The 17485-nt window shown below is 37.7% G+C and overlaps 1 protein-coding gene across 3 annotated transcripts in view; it reads right to left on the reverse strand.

The window, feature by feature from the left end:
• baiap3 (BAI1 associated protein 3) overlaps positions 1 to 17485 on the reverse strand; it is a 125711-nt gene that overhangs the window by 2081 nt on the left and 106145 nt on the right. For 2 of the 3 annotated variants that reach the window (XM_061981992.2, XM_061981991.2), the window contains exons 26-33: positions 12709 to 12777; positions 12550 to 12629; positions 10652 to 10760; positions 10185 to 10256; positions 7546 to 7629; positions 5630 to 5750; positions 5443 to 5566; positions 2106 to 2311 (exon numbers count right to left, since the gene is read on the reverse strand). In XM_061981992.2, the coding sequence (XP_061837976.1) occupies positions 2106 to 2311; positions 5443 to 5566; positions 5630 to 5750; positions 7546 to 7629; positions 10185 to 10256; positions 10652 to 10760; positions 12550 to 12629; positions 12709 to 12777 (865 nt within the window). The remainder of the gene's footprint in view (positions 1 to 2105; positions 2312 to 5442; positions 5567 to 5629; positions 5751 to 7545; positions 7630 to 10184; positions 10257 to 10651; positions 10761 to 12549; positions 12630 to 12708; positions 12778 to 17485) is intronic. The other variant, XM_072916005.1, reaches the window with a different exon arrangement.

Raw genomic sequence — 17485 nt, forward strand, 5'->3', positions numbered from 1 at the left:
AGCAGAGCTTATTAAATCCTACCCCTTTTCATACCATAGCAATTTTATCCAATGTCCTTGTTCTCTGTAACAGAACAGTGAACAGATAAATAATGAATAAATAATATACCATATTAAGCATACAAATATTAAATACATAAATAATCTTTGTCTCAATTAAAAAAAAAGGAAAAAAACGGGTTCAAGATATTCATCATAATTCTTGTTCTGTGTACTTTGTGAACACTTGGAGTTTGAACGGTCTCTTCAACAGAATCATATTGGTGCTTTGTTTGATTTATTTGGTTAATCCGTTCCATAATTTTGAGGTGGGCGGGGTGTGTATATTGTAGCGTCCTGGAAGAGTTAGTGCTGCAAGGGGTTCTGGGTATTTGTTCTGTTGTGTTTATGTTGTGTTACGGTGCGGATGTTCTCCCGAAATGTGTTTGTCATTCTTGTTTGGTGTGGGTTCACAGTGTGGCGCATATTTGTAACAGTGTTAAAATTGTTCATACGGCCACCCTCAGTGTGACCTGTATGGCTGTTGACCAAGTATGCAAATGCATTCTCTTATGAGTGTGTAAAAGCCGAATATATTATGTGACTGGGCCGGCACGCTGTTTGTATGGAGGAAAAGCGGACGTGACGACAGGTTGTAGAGGACGCTAAAGGCACGCCCCAATAGTGTTGTCCGGGTGGAAATTGGGAGAAATTCGGGAGAATGGTTGCCCCGGCAAATTTTCGGGAGGGGCACTGAAATTCGTGAGTCTCCCGGGAAAATCGGGAGGTTGAAACCGATACCGATAATTTCCGATATTACATTTTAAAGCATTTATCGGTCGATAATATCGGCAGGCCGATACTATCGGACATCTCTACACTACACTGTTTAAACCCTTTATGACAGGGTTGCCAAACTCGTTTTCATTGAGGGCCACATTGCAGTTATGGTTTCTCTCAGAGGGCCGCGTTTAACAATGAGTATAATATGAATATATGTATATATATATAATACATTAACAATATTTTTTTTTTTACATAAGCTGCAAAAAAAAAAAAAAAAAAATTTTACTTTAAAAAAAACTGGCAGTTCAGTCACCAGAATTTTACAGTAAAAGCAGTGGTTTTTTTTTTTTTTTTTTACAGCTTATAAACATTTTTAATAAATGCAATGGAATGGAAAAACAATACCACTGTTTTTACTGTAAAATGCATGCAACAGAGCTGCCAGTTTGTTTGTTTTTACAGTAAAATCTTGTTGTTTCAATTCTTTTTGTTTGTTATTTTTTTAATGTTTTAGTGTCTTACTGTGTATGGAAAAAAACAGTACCAAAGTTGATTTTACAGTAAAAAACTCAATCGGCGGAATTTAACCGTAAAATCTATTGTCAATTTTACAGTCTACAATTTGATGGATAGTTTGTTTTTAAATCATAAGTCAAGCAGATATTTAAGTACAGTATTTATCTTTACTTTAATAAAAAATATTTTTGGAATAAATGATAATATAATATTTTGATTTTGATATTGCATTTAAAAAAATATGCAATTGCATGCAGTACATGATTTTTAATGGCAAAAGGAAAATAATTATATTTACTAAGAAAAGATGAAGCATTTTATTAATGCATATTATTTCCAGGCTTTCGCGGGCCACATAAAATAATGTGGCGGGCCAGATTTGGCCCCCGGGCCTTGAGTTTGACACCTGTGCTTTATAACCACTAATCTTCCACTCACAAAAGCCAGCCATTTCTTAAAACCATCCCATTTTTTGGAAAAAATGTGCCTCTGAAACCAAAATTCGCAATCAAGTGCATGGTAATGGATTCACACATTTTACTTTTTCTTGGGCAACTTGTTTACGAAAAGTGTTCAGACAAGAAAGGTAACTTCTTTTTACATATATTTACACTTTTGTGTCGTTTAAGTTTATTAAGGGCCTTATTCTCCCATTTGCACTTAAGTGTTTTTCTTCACACTTTACAGCTGAATATTAACAGTGCTTGTGTCATATTTACACTTACTTATACATTAGTGTTTGTATTGAATGTATTGGACTTCCTGCACTGCATGATTATTATTATTATCATCCTTATTGTTCTTATTGAAAGGAGCAGACATACCGCTGGGTTTGCTGCGAGACAGGTGGAGGATGAAAGGCTGCACGCTCTTGCCGGCCGCCGTGGCGTTGGGCCTCCCTGGCCAGCAGAAGTCACTGAGGGGGGCCACAGCCTCGCCGGCAAAGTCGTTGGTGGAGAGCCAGTCGTAGTCCATCACAGTGAAGGTCAAACAGGCGAATCTGTGTCGGTACTGCTCGGGGCTCACGTGGCTGCAGAACAGTTTCACAGCACAACTATATATACAGTAGGTCTATCATTGCAATACCACATGCTATATTACATGTATGGTGTACAAACCACACTGCATCACACTTGGATATGTTCCTAATATTTTGTTATCTTTATTAAGATATATTAAACAGTCACAACATTAGAAACAGGGCAGCTCTACACCACTGCAAACCATAACTACATTATGCATACTGTATACAAAAGGTACGCATATTTTTTTTTTTAATTATTTTTTTTTAACATTTGCATTATTAATTTTTAATATGTCCTTATAATTTTGAATTGTTTTAAATATTGTAAATATCTTATAAATATATTTTTGGAATAAAATAATGAAAAGACACTTTAATTATCATAAAACTCTTGCATTATTCATATTTTTTTTAAAGGCATTGACAATTTAAAATGATTTCTAATACTGTAAATATGTTGTATAAATATATTTTTAGTAAAATAAAAAAAATAAAACTTTAATATACAACTCATGCATTAATAATGAAAAAAGTAGCATGTGTAATTTTAAAACAATTTTTAATATCCTATATATATTTTATATTAAAAAAAATTAAATAATGAAAATACTCCTTGAATATCATAGCACTCTTGCAGTATTACTATTTTTGAAAATGGCATTGTTTATCATTTTAATTTTATTTTTTTGTAAATAAATATTACATATATATTTTTAATAAGATAATTAAGACACCTCAAATACCATCCGACTCTTGTATTGTTTAAAAAAATAATCAAAAAATATGTATACATATATTTATATATTGTGTATATGATATATATATATATACACATACTCATATACATATATAATATGCATACATGCATATACATCTAAACATTTATATATACATATACACTTATATATACATACATAAACACATATATACACATACATATGTGAATATTTTTTTGTATATATATATATATATATATATATATATATATATATATATATTCTCCTGACAAGAACATACTATTTTCTGCCGTAAGAAGAGGCGACATCCCCGCAGCAAACACCTGCTGCGCGCGTCATTCAGAAGTGGGTGGTGCTTCACCTATTCAGATTACGGTTAAAGTGCAATGATAACATATTTGTTTTGTTACTGTGACTGCTTTAGTAAGTAAGATGACAGACGGTCGGCAGGAAGTCAAAAGGAGACTTTTTTTTATTGCATCTTTTATCTGACATCAAAACACGTCAGAACACACTGAAAAATTATACCTATGTGCGATTAATTTTGAGTTAAGTATGAACAAAATGCTGTTAATCGCGATTAAATATTTTATATGTCTGACAGCCTTAATAAGTATATACACACACACACACACACATTTTTACATATACATGTTTTTACAAAGAATATCTATACAAAAACAGAGTTTCATGAAATTAGTGTGTAAATTAATTTAAAAGTACTTCATAAAATTATTGTGTAAATTATTTAAAAAGTATTTTATACATATATATATATATATATATTTAAATTTTTTACTTTTATTTTTATTTTTACAATGAATAAGATATACTTTTTAATACAATAAAAACATTCCTAGAACTTTTCTTTTCCCTAATCATATATTCGTAAAATACTATATCAACAAATATTAAACAAATAAAATAAAATACAAGCATTTGTAAGAACACTTTAATTATAATTGATAAAAAAGTTATAGTTTAATAATGCTAAATATGTTTTGTGTGTATGGTAAAAAAAAACTTCATGGAACCTTTGTGTTAAATATTGTATATATATATATATATATATATATATATATATATATATATATATATTAGAGATGCGCGGATAGGCAATTATTTCATCCGCAACCGCATCAGAAAGTCGTCAACCATCCGCCATCCACCCGATGTAACATTTGATCAGAACCGCACCCGCCCGCCATCCTCCCGCACCCGCCCGTTGTTATATATCCAATATAGACGATGCAAGGCATTAGTGAGGTTATAAAGCTTTTGCCTGTTAAAAAAAGGAGACTGATCCAATGCAGCACAGACATTCGCGTGCCACGCTGTCACGACCCAGACGCACACCAGTGCGCAATCATATGGGAGCCGCGCTGAGCGCACCTCCAAGCGCGTCTCGCTGCCGGCGACGGCCGGGTATGGGCCCAACGCTCCAGCGCCATCCATTTTCAGGGCTAGTTGATTCGGCAGGTGGGTTGTTACACACTCCTTAGCGGGTTCCGACGTCCATGGCCACCGTCCTGCTGTCTGTATCAACCAGAATGAGCCCCACCCCTTTCGTGAGCGCACTGCGCGCGGAGTGAGCCCTGTTACGCGCCCCCGGCAACAGGGGTGGCGGGCAGGTAAACTGCGCGGGCGGAGCGCGCGGAGTGACCCCTGTTACGAGCCCCCGGCCACGGGGGTGGTGGGCAGGTAAGCTGCTTACCTGCTGCGCGTGACGCCGGCCGCGGCGAAGGCGGACGAGGCGGGGTGTCGGTGCGGTGGGCGCGGTGGTGACCCTGGACGTGCGTCGGGCCCTTCTCGCGGATCGCCTCAGCTACTGCTCCCGGTGGGGCCCTCTCGGGGGAAGGGGCCTCGGTCCCGGACCCCGGCGAGGCGTCGGGGGCCTTCTTCGCTCCGTAAAAGTGTCCATCTCTTTTTTTTTTTTTCTTCTGTTGTGGCATATGCAGCAGGTGCCTGCTCGTTTTTCGTATGTGGGTAACAACATTTAACTATGTATATATATTTCCGAATTGGTTTAACTGCCACCCGCCTGAATCTATTTAAAATCTAATTTTTTTTAATTTCAACCGCCCGACCCGACCCGACCCGACCCGCGGATAAAATCTAATTTTTTAAAATTTCATCCGCCCGATCCGCGGATAATCCGCGGACTCCGCGGTTGTGCCCGCAAACCGCGCATCTCTAATATATATACACATATATATATAATTGATCTAAATTAATACTGAATTCAACATTGTAGTTTTTGTACACGTTAGGTGTTTCTAAATAAAAAGAGGGCGTCCTTTCCAGGGAGAACACATTGAGGAGATGAAGTTCTGAGTTAAAGAAGTTAGTGTACGTGTTCAAGTGCACATGCAGTGCGACCTTTAAATAAAAAAAACTCACAAGTAAAAGAGCTCGTCAAAGACGGGGTGGAGCGTCTTCAGCTTCACTTGCGTGCGTTGACTCTTGGCCAGAGGGAAGAGGTGGTGAGGACACAGCTCCACGATCACAAATGGGTCGCTTAGACCTAACGGACACAATCAGTGAAAATAAAAATCCTCTAAAAATAAACTTTCAGATACGTGTTTACCGTTAGCGTCCAGCGCCATGATGTCGGCGGCGTGCAGAATCTCCACGGTCAGCCGCTGCTCGGGAGCGTCGTAGTAACATTTGACGCTGATACGACCGAAGCGTGTGTGTTTGAGAGTTTTCTGCAGAGACAAATGCATGTAGACTACCACTATGTATCCCACCGGACATCTTTAGGATTCTTAGATTGAGGTTTTCTAAAGTATTTTCTCATATTTTAGTCGACGCCTTTTGAAATGGCTGTGTCATAAGCGGTTGTTGCCATCACGGACACCTCGCTTGCACATTTGAGAATGGGCGATAATAAAGTTTAAAAAAACAAAAAAAAATCGAAAATCGTACAATTAGTAATGTGACCCATTCTGGGAAAATACAGTACAGGCCAAAAGTTTGGACACACCTTCTCATTCACAACACAACTGATGGTCCCAACCCCATTGATAAAGCAAGAAATTCCACTAATCAACCCTGATAAGGCACACCTGTGAAGTCAAAACCATTTCGGGTGACTACCTCTTGAAGCTCATCGAGAGAATGCCAAGAGTGTGCGAAACAGTAATCAGAGCAAAGGGTGGCTTATTTGAAGATACTAGAATATAAAACATGTTTTCAGTTATTTCAAGAATTATTGACATATCCCAGGCTCCAATTACATCACAGCAAATATTTCACTTTGAAATTTTTTTTGTGGGGAAAATATTGCATATTTTGTGTTTTTCCCATTAAAAATAGGGGTTTCTTTAATATAAAAACGTCATAAAACATAGAGATAAAATTTAACTTCATGTCGACCGAACTAGAGATCTATGCGTTGGGGGAAAAAAAAAACGAAGATATGATTTATTTCTAACACTTTTATGACAGACTCATCCGGGTCCAGGCTGGCCATCAAAAAGCGACATCAGTGGGTAAAGGATATCACCACATGGGCTCAGGAACATTTCAGAAAACCACTGTCAGTAACTACAGTTTGTCGCTACATCTGTAAGTGCAAGTTAAAACTCTACTATGCAAAGCAAAAGCCATTTATCAACAACACCCAGAAACTCTGCCGGCTTCGCTGGGCCCGAGCTCATCTAAGATGGACTGATGCAAAGTGGAAAAGTGTTCTGTGGTCTGATGAGTCCACTTTTTCAAATTGTTTTTTGGAAACTGTGGACATTGTGTCCTCCGGACCAGAAAGGAAAATAACCATCCGGACTGTTATAGGCGCAAAGTTCAAAAGCCAGCATGTGTGATGGTATGGGGGTGTATTAGTGCCCAAGGCACGGGTAACTTACACATCTGTGAAGGCACCATTAATGCTGAAAGGTACATACAGGTTTTGGAGCAACATATGTTGCCATCCAAGCATGGACGCCCCTGCTTATTTCAGCAAGACAATGCCATGCCACATTCTGCACGTGTTACAACAGCGTGGCTTTGTAGTAAAAGAGTGCAGGTACTAGACTGGCTTGCCTGTAGTCCAGACCTGTCTCCCATTGAAAATGTGTGGCACAATATGAAGCCTAAAATACCACAACGAAGACCCCGTTGTCTAAAATATGAGAAAAGACCAACCTTGTGTGTTTATTGGAGGACATTTAGATGTTAACTGACTGTCCAATTTTGCACAGGTAAATGCACTATAGACGATATAATCAATTATTTGTTTGTTGCTGATATCGGACCGATACCTAATATCGGGACACCCATAATTTACCCACAAATCTGCTATAAAAAAACACAATACAGCAACATGTCATAAGTCATTGTTTTGAGTGTTTCAGAGAAAAACACTCAGGATGAGGACGTGATGAGTAGTCGACATAAACAAGTTCCACCGATGCAGTTTGGTTCAAATGCATAGAAGAAAAGAGAGAAACGTCGTGCGGTAGGATCGATGCCCGTCATGGCGGTCGGCGAGACGGAACGCACCTGCAGGGAGATCTTCTCCAGGTAGTATTGTTCGATCAGCTCGAAGGAGGAACATTTGTTCAGCTTCAGCTCCTCCTCCAGGACCTGAAGCAGCGTGAGGACGAAGGAAGATATAAATGTAGTATTTATTTGGAGCAGCAATGTTTTTATGTGGTGTTTTTGCCAGATATGATTACAAAAATACAAGAATAAATAAACATTTAGCATTAATAGAAAGGAGAGCTGTAGTTGCAGTGTGCCAATTAGTAGAATGGAATAATAAAGCATAAATAAAGGTAAAATAATATAACACTGTATTTTAAATGTCATACAGGCCAGTAATGAACAATAAAATATGTTTAAAGTAAATATTTGTCTTGAACTAACATATTGGAACAGGCTTTATGAAATATAGTGTCTCCTATATTGTACTTTATGTTGAGAGAACCACCTTATTTAGTTAATAATAATGACAATTCTGTATGAATTTTGCAAATACAAAATAGGAACAAAACATTGATTGCATTTGAAATATTCATGAGTAATTATTAAAATGGTTAATATATTAGTCATGAAATATATGAGTACAAAGGCTGTGATCCATTTACAAAAATATTCCATAGATTGTACTGGCAAAACATGTGAAAAAAGTACACCAAACTATTTATTGTGTATTAAATATGAATACTGTATGTGTTGTGTATATTAATTGCACCTTTGAAATATTGTTATTCTTACAGGATATTTAATTAAATTTTTTTTGGAAACATCTCAAAACATGATGAAATATAAAAATATATATGCTGTATTAATTGAATTTTTTTTCAATAAAGTAAACCTAACTATGTTATGGTTCTATGTATGAATACATATGATGAGTAATATTTACACGTTTAAAATATGCAATGTTTACATTATATTACTTCTTTTAGTAAAAAAAATAAAAATTGTGTGAAAAAATTCCAATATATTTGAAAAATGTTTAATAAAAGAAAGTAAACTAAACCATTTTATTGTTCTGTGTATGAGTATGTATCATAATTTATGAGTAATAATTACACATTTTAAATATAGTGCCATTCTTATTGTATATTCAATTTTCTTTTTTGGAAAAAATCCTAAAAGAATCTTGTAGTGCAAAAAAAAAAAAAATCTATCCACTTTTTACCGCTTGTCCCTCTAGGGACATGCACTAACCTCTAGTCCACCATGCTGCCCCCTCAAAAAATCTAAATTTAGTAATTTTTAGCATTATATAGAACTTTTTTTTTTTTTTTTTAAATGTAGTGTAAAAATATGTTAATACGTTTTAAAAAGTAAACCAAACAATTCTATTGTTTTATGTACAAATATGTGCCATGACATGTTTTATATTTTAATTTGTTATCCTGTAAAGCGTCTTTGAGTACTCTGAAAAGCGCTATACCAAATCAAATGTATTATTATTATTATTATTAAAGAAAATAGAGCAAACCAAACTCCAACCCAATCCGAGCTTTAAAATACTTAGGGTAGAAATTTACAAAGCTATTGAGAAAACATAAAAATATACTAAAAAAAGGAAAAACAAAAATTTGCAAAACAACAATATCAATATTAACAATGATAGCAATAATATGTATTTATTGTTTTTAATCCAAAAAATGATTCCTTAAAAAAATAATATTTAGTCAAAAATAAAATAAAAAAATTAATTGGTTCTTAAAAAATTTTAATCGATTTAGAAGCAGAATAAATAAAACTTGCAATTTAAATGGGAACCTAAATCGCAAGAAATTGGTCTGATACGCGTTTTTCTCCTTTTATTAATATCACATTATTATGTACCCTCCCTTTAGGGGATTACAGGACCTCGTCATGGAGTTAGTAACTTTTTAAACAAGTAAAGATACATATAAAAATACAATTAAGATAAGGGGTCCCCAAACTACGGCCCGCGGGCCGGATCCGGCCCGCCAGCGTCCAAAATCAGGCCCGCGTGAAGTCCCAAGTATTACATTTTTTTTTTTTCTGTCTTTTCTTATCCACTTTGTACCGCTTGCTACTCACGGTGTCTCCTAGCCGCTCAGGCAAATCATATTGTCTAAAAATGCATTTTCTCATCGATAACGTGACATCATCGCACGCGGAAAGTGCGCTATATATATATATATATATATATATATATATATATATATATACATACATACATATATATATATATCTAATATCTATATATATATATATATACATACATACATATATATATCTAATATCTATATATATATATATATATATATATATATATACACACATATATCTATCTATCTATCTATCTATCTATCTATCTATCTATCTATCTATCTATCTATATATATATATATATATATATATATATATATATATATATATATATATATATATATATATATATATATATATATATACCGCCCGGCCCCCGGCCAAATTGTTTTAACCCAATGCGGCCCCCGAGTCAAAAAGTTTGGGGACCCCTGATTAAGATAATGAGATTATTATTATGGTTGATGTCATTTTGCATGTTTTTCTACATTATTCAGCCCCCGCATAAACAAATGTCCTCATGCCGACGGACTATTATGAATCCAGTGTATGATACATTACACATACAGTAGTTGTGTACAAGCTGTGTGTTAAATGACCTTGTAGTCGCCACTCTTCATGTCTTCCAGGGACAAACCCTTTCCGTTGTCATGGAGGAACTGCAGCAGCGTCTGCATCACAGACAGACAAGTCAAAAAAGCGCATTAACCCTTTAGAGTCCAGGGTAGGATTTATTGGTTTGACATGCTTTTGAGTTTAGCTGAAAAAACGGTTTATTTTGTCTTATTTTAGTACAAACTCAGATGTGTGACTACAGTTATTTTTTTTCATTTTGACATATGCACCAATTGAGTCTAGAACGACCTCAAATCTGGTGAAGATCCTAACTCTGGTTGTAAATGAGCAACATTGAAATGCAGCGTGATTGCGTCATCAGGCTGCATCTGCGTAGACCTCTGAGAGTTAAAGAGCAACACTTTTATACGAGACTTTTATTATTCTTGTCTGGCGGGCTTTGTGCGCGACATGGGAATAATTCCAGGCAAGAAACCATGTCACCACTGACCTCCACTGTGTATTGGAAGCGGTTGTAGAACTCCACCTGAATGCCTCGGTTCTCGGTCACCGAGTCCAGGATCATGCGCACCAGGAGCTCCCACAGACTCTGCAGAACTCTGGAACGAGTCGACAACACCAAAATTAAAAAAAACGCACAACGAAATACCTACGAGAGGGTGTCAATCAAAAACGCAGCATTATTGTTTTTATATAAAACTAAGAATTGTTTATGCTGCTGGTTCCAATACTGATCATTCAATAATGAGATCGGCCGATACCAATTACATGTACAAAACCCAAAACCAGTGAAGTTGGCACGTTGTGTAATTCATGAATAAAAACAGAATACAATGGTTTGCAAATACTTTTCAACTTTGACTGCAAAGACAAGATATTTAATGTTCGAAATGCCGTCACAGATGCTGGCTTTTGAACTTTTCGCCTATAAGAATCTGGATAGTTATTTTCCTCTTTGGTCCGGAGTATCTAGTTTCCAAAAACAATTTGAAATGTAGACTCGCCAGACCACAGAACACTTTTCTGCTTTGCATCAGTCCATCTTAGATGGGCTCGGGCCCAGCGAAGCCGGCGGCGTTTCTGGGTGTTGTTGATAAATGGCTTTCGTTTTCCATAGTAGAGTTTTAACTTGCACTTACAGATGTAGCGACCAACTGTAGTTACTGACAGTGGTTTTCTGAAGTGTTCCTGAGGCCATGTGGTGATATCCTTCACACGATGATGTCGGTTTTTGATGCAGTACCGACTGAGGGATCGTGGGTCACGGTACACTGTACAACCCTAGAGCGGACTAAACCAAACTACCTTCTCAGTAATGTTGCAATTTTTAATGCCAAAGAAATTCACTAAAAAACGCTCCAAAGTTAGTTAAGTAAAGCTCCACTTTTCCAAAAATGTGCCAGCTTGATGCTAATATGCTTTGGTTTTGCTATTAACAGGCTACTGATTAGCATTAGTGATTTTACATGGCGATTTCAACACCCCCAAATTTGTTCATGAAAACAACAACTAAGATGCACATTACAATTAAACAGCAGGTGCGTAATAAGTACAATACTTACTAACGAGTAATATAATTGAAAACAATTCTGAGTATGGATTTTGTAATTTAAGGAAATGGTGATTATGTGTCCACTAAAATTATAAGAATGCTTTTTAAAATACTTCGATTGTAGTAACTTCATGGTTCCAAATTAATTGATCTAACTCGAATGTACACGTATTTATTGAAATATAGCAATATTTGTGGATCAAAGTGTTTGCAATACATTTAACAGTGTATATTGAAATATGTAAAGACATTGTTTAAGATGTTATAGCGTTCACAAAATCGTATTTAAACTTTTTTCTAAAAAATATATATTTCATCAAATTTGTTAAACAACATCTTGTTCATTAATAAGGCTTAGTGGCCACATGCGTGGACAGCTCTTATTTCCAAAATTGTGTACACAACTGAATTGGGGTCTTATGGCCGCTTATGTGGACACTTATACTGCCATCTGGTGGTGTCAGAAGAGTATAACATACAATGGAATTTGGAAAAAAAAAGTGTAAAAATAAGAATTAGCATGTCACTAAACATGAAGTACACGTTTGTTACTTATGGACTAAGTACATCATATCACAAGATGATTCTTAGTTTTTATTCTAATTAAGGTCCAGTAAGCCCAAATAGCAAAGAGAAATTAAAAAAAAGCATGTAAACAAACAGCTTGGTCCTTACGAGGCTATAGCGGACATTTCACCAACTCCTTGAAAAATGTATGTTTTAAAGAGAAAAACAATCTTTAGTTCATAATTCATGCATATAAGGCAAAATATACACACTTTTTTAAGGCAATTGCAAAATCTACATGAAGTTAAATAGAAAAAGAAGGTCATTACCGAGCCAGGTTGTCTTTGACCAGCGTGTCGGTGAGGATGACCATGGTGTCCTGAAGGTACTTCATGAGCGGGGCCACAGCCTGACAATGACACACAAACACAAAAGTATTACGCAGCGTCATTTTAAATATGATGTACTTTAGCTGCCTTGAGACGTACGTCGTCATTGTTGATGGAGTCTGGGGACAAGCTGATGTGTTGGAGGTACCGTCTCAGCTCAGGCAGCATCTGGACACAAGTCATGCAAATAAACATAACAATAATATCATGTTTGTTTGTTTTTTAGCTTAGTAGACCTCATTAAATGTGCATATTTTAAACCCAAGGAACTCAAATGTTACTATGGGGTAAATAATGAGTAAACATAACCCCTGATGTATAGTTGACAGGTTAAAAGTGCATAAGAAAATGGACAGTTTTTATAGCAATATGACTCTTTGAATAGACAAAAGTCAGCAGAGTCCCATCCTTGCTGTACACAGCTTGGATGGTTCCCTGCTTCCCCCTCCTGAGGTGCCGTATGGTCTTCCAGAACAGCTTTGGTGCCGCATGATAGTCCTTCTCCATGGATTCCCCGAACTGCTCCCACACCCTCTGCTTAGCCTCGTCCACAGCCACGGCCGCTGCCCTTCGGGCCTGTCGGTACCTTGCAACTGCCTCCGGAGTCCCCTGGGATAACATACCCCGGTAGGACTCCTTCTTCAGTCGGACGGCTTCCCAGACTATGGAATCCCCTGCCGGCGCCCTATACAGGACCCCATGCAAGGTATCCAAGAAGGCCGAATACCCTGAACTCGTTTGGTGCATACGCACAAACAACAGTCAGAGTTTTCCCCCCTCCAACCCTAAGGTGAAGTGAGGCGACCCTCTTGTCCACTGGGGTGTTCGAGGGTTACCGCCCCTTGAGGCACCTAAGACCTTCTGGCCACAGCTCGCAGCTGCAGCTTTAGCAATAGAGGCTTTGAACATTGCCCATTCCTGTTCAATGTCCCCAACCTCCACAGGGATGGCAGAGACGTCCCGCCGGAGGTGGAAGTCGAAGTCCTTCCGGACAGAGGACTCCTCCAAACTATCCCAGTTCACCCGCACTACACGCTTGGGTTTGCCAGGTCTGTCTAGAGGTTTCCCCTGTCATCTTACCCAACTCACCACCAGATGGTGATCAGTTGACAGTTCAGCCCCTCTCTTCACCCGAGTGTCCAAAACATACGGCCTCAGACCAGCTGATACGATTACAAAATCGATCATTAATCTTTGGTCTAGGGTGCGCTGGTACCAGGTACACCTATGAGCATCCTTATGCTTGAACATGGTGTTTGTTATCACAAGTCCATGACTAGCACAGAAGTCCAATAACAATCCACCACTTAGGTTCAGATCAGAGAGATCGTTCCTCCCAATCACACCAGTCCAAGTATCACTGTCATTGAAGTCCCCCAGCAAGACTATGGAATCCCCTGCCGGCGCCCCATACAGGACCCCATGCAAGGTATCCAAGAAGGCCGAATACTCTGAACTCTTGTTTGGTGCATACGCACAAACAACAGTCAAGAGTTGTCCCCCCTCCAATCCTAAGGCGAAGGGAGGCGACCCTCTTGTCCACTGGGGTGAATTCCAACGTACAGGCACTCAGCCGGAGACTCGTGAGTATCCCCACACCCGCCTGGGCCCTCACACCCTCAGCAACTCTAGAAGTGAACAAGATCCATCCCTTGTCCAGGATTGTGGTTTCAGAGCCCTTGCTATGCGTAGAGGTAAGCCCCACTAGATCCAAATGGTAGCGCTCCACCTCCCGCAACAGCTCAGGCTCCTTCCCCACCAGCGTAGAGACGTTCCACGTCCTGAAAGTCAGCCTCTGCTGATATTGTGTCATTTCTCATTCTATTATTTCGTCAAAATTATCAAGGACAAGTGGTAGAAAATGTATTATTAATCTACTTGTTCATTTACTGTTAATATCTGCTTACTTTCTCTTTCAACATGTTCTATCTACACTTCTGTTAAAATGTAATAATCACATATTCTTCTATTGTTTGGATGCTTTACATTAGTTTTGGATACAGATGTCCGATAATGGCTTTTTTGCCAATATCCAATGTTCCGATGTTGTCCAACGCTTAATTACCGATTCCGATATCAACCGATACCGATATATACAGTCGTAGAATTAACACATTATTATGCCTAATTTTATTGTGATGCCCCGCTGGATGCATTAAACAATGTAACAAGATTTTCCAAAATAAATCAACTCAAGTTATGGAAAAAAAATGCCATTATTGAAGTCACAAAGTGCATAATTTCTTTTAACATGCCTCAAAACAACAGCTTGGAATTTGGGACATGCTCTCCCTGAGAGAGCATGAGGAGGTTGAGGTGGGCGGGGTTGAGGTGGGGTGGGGGAATCTGGGGGGGTAGCGGGGGGAGTATATTGTAGGGTCCCGGAAGAGTTAGTGCTGCAAGGGGTTCTGGGTATTTGTTCTGTTGTGTTTATGTTGTGTTACGGTGCGGATGTTCTCCCGAAATGTGTTTGTCATTCTTGTTTGGTGTGGGTTCACAGTGTGGCGCATAGTTGTAACAGTGTTAAAGTTGTTTATACGGCCACCCTCAGTGTGACCTGTATGGCTGTTGACCAAGTATTGCATTCACTTGTGTATGTGAAAAGCCGTAGATATGAGGTGACTGGGCCGGCACGCAAAGGAAGTGCCTTTAAGGTTTATTGGCGCTCTTTACCTCTCCCTACATCCGTGTACACAGCTGCGTTTTAAAAAGTCATGAATTTTACTTTTTGAAACTGATACCGATAATTTTGAAACCGATACCGATCATTTCCGATATTACATTTTAAAGCATTTATCGGCCGATAATATCGGCAGTCCGATATTATCGAACATCCCTAGTTTTGGATGATACCACAAATTTGGGTATCAACCCGATACCAAGTCGTTACAGGATCATTCATTGGTCACATTCAAAGTCCTCATGTGTCCAGGGACATGAGTTGAAAATATAATATAATTTTTTTTAAAAATGAAAGAAGATGTTGTGATGCCAAAAAATATCGATGTAATCATAGTAGTATCGACTAAATACGCTCCCGTACTTGGTATCATTACAGTGGATGTCAGGTGTAGATCCACCAATGGCATTTGTTTACCTACGGTGTGTAGTGAAACATGTTTAGCTATTCCTCGATCCTGCAGGGATGATACTTGTAAGAAACTTACTTGATTTGTCTCCATGGAGACGAGGATTAGTGATTTAGAAGTAGCTACAACACTGCAGACTGCGGATGGACTTTAGCCGCTAGCTAGCCATGTCTTAAAGCAGTGGTCCCCAACCTTTTTTGCACCACGGACCGGTTTTATGTAGGCATTATTTTCAGGGGCCGGCTTTCCACTTGTGCCAGATACATACAGCAAAAATAAGTGCATGAAAAATACAACTCACTATAACGCTGAATTAGTGGGAGCTCTGGACTTGTTTCTTTGCAATGAAATGCATATGGAAATCAGCCTTTGGCTACAATCTGTCACATTTATATTTTAAATGCTCATTAATGTGCATTGTATCATGTCACAAAGTTATAACTAATATAACAAATGGTAACTCCCTATAAGGAAATGTGTTATACATCTATAAACAAGCTTATTGGTGTGTCAAAATGCAACACGGAACGACACAGGAGGTCCTTCATACCGACAGCCATCAGACTGTATAATGCATATGTTCCTTGACTGCACTTAAATGTTGAGTATATGTAGAATATATTTATATTATTTATATAATATATATATAATATGTTATATATATTATATTATTTATTATTATTCTTGTCTATTGTGAGCGAACTGTGTTGCTGAATTTCCCCCAGGGATCAATAAAGTACTTTCTATTCTATTCTATTCAAGTGGGACAGGCCAAAGTTAAATCGGAGAAAAAGCAGTCGTTTATAAATTATTTTATGTTTCTCTGCGGCCCGGTAGCAAATGCGTCACGGACCGGTACGGGTCCCCGGACCGGTGGTTGGGGATCACTGTCTTAAAGCACCTCTTCCGGTGGGCGTTTCAGTGTTATAACTTCACTTTTATCTTTAGTTTTTAAGCCAAAATGCGTCTGTTCTCCCTTTTCTGTCTACACACCTTGTCTGCTTGTAAGTAATCCGTGATTGTGTGCCGCCGAACATGCTCCTCTGCTCGTAAAACCAGCAATGTCACGACGTGACGACGACGGGGGGCCAGGGGACCGGTACTTTTTAGAGGCGGTATAGTACCGAATATGATTCATTAGTATCGCGGTACTATACTAATACCGGTATACCGTACAACCCTAGTCCATACACTGCAAAAACTGAAATCTAAGTAAGATTAAATATCTCAAATAAGGGTGATATTTGCTTATTTTCTGTCTGATAAGATAATTCTTCTCACTAAGCAGATTTTATGTTAGAGTGTTTTACTTGTTTTAAGGGTTTTGGTCCTAAATGATCTCAGTAAGATATTACAGCTTGTTGCTGAGATGTTATGACCTATATTGAGTAAAACATGCTTGAAACTAGAATATCAACTGTTGCAAAGCTGTGTCATCAACACTCACAAGTAGGGATGTCCGATAATAGCTTTTTGCCGATATCCGATATTCCGATCTTGTCCAACTCTTTAATTACCGATACCGATATCAACCGATACATACAGTCGTGGAATTAACACATTATTATGCCTAATTTGGACAACCAGGTATGGTGAAGATAAGGTACTTTTAAAAAAAATTAATAAGATAAAATAAGATAAATAAATTAAAAACATTTTCTTGAATAAAAAAGAAAGTAAAACAATATAAAAACAGTTACATAGAAACTAGTAATTAATGAAAATTAGTAAAATCAACTGTTAAATGTTAGTACCATTAGTGGACCAGCAGCACGCACAATCATGTG

The sequence above is a fragment of the Nerophis lumbriciformis genome, linkage group LG24 (assembly GCF_033978685.3).
Source record: "Nerophis lumbriciformis linkage group LG24, RoL_Nlum_v2.1, whole genome shotgun sequence".
Classification (NCBI taxonomy): domain Eukaryota; kingdom Metazoa; phylum Chordata; class Actinopteri; order Syngnathiformes; family Syngnathidae; genus Nerophis; species Nerophis lumbriciformis.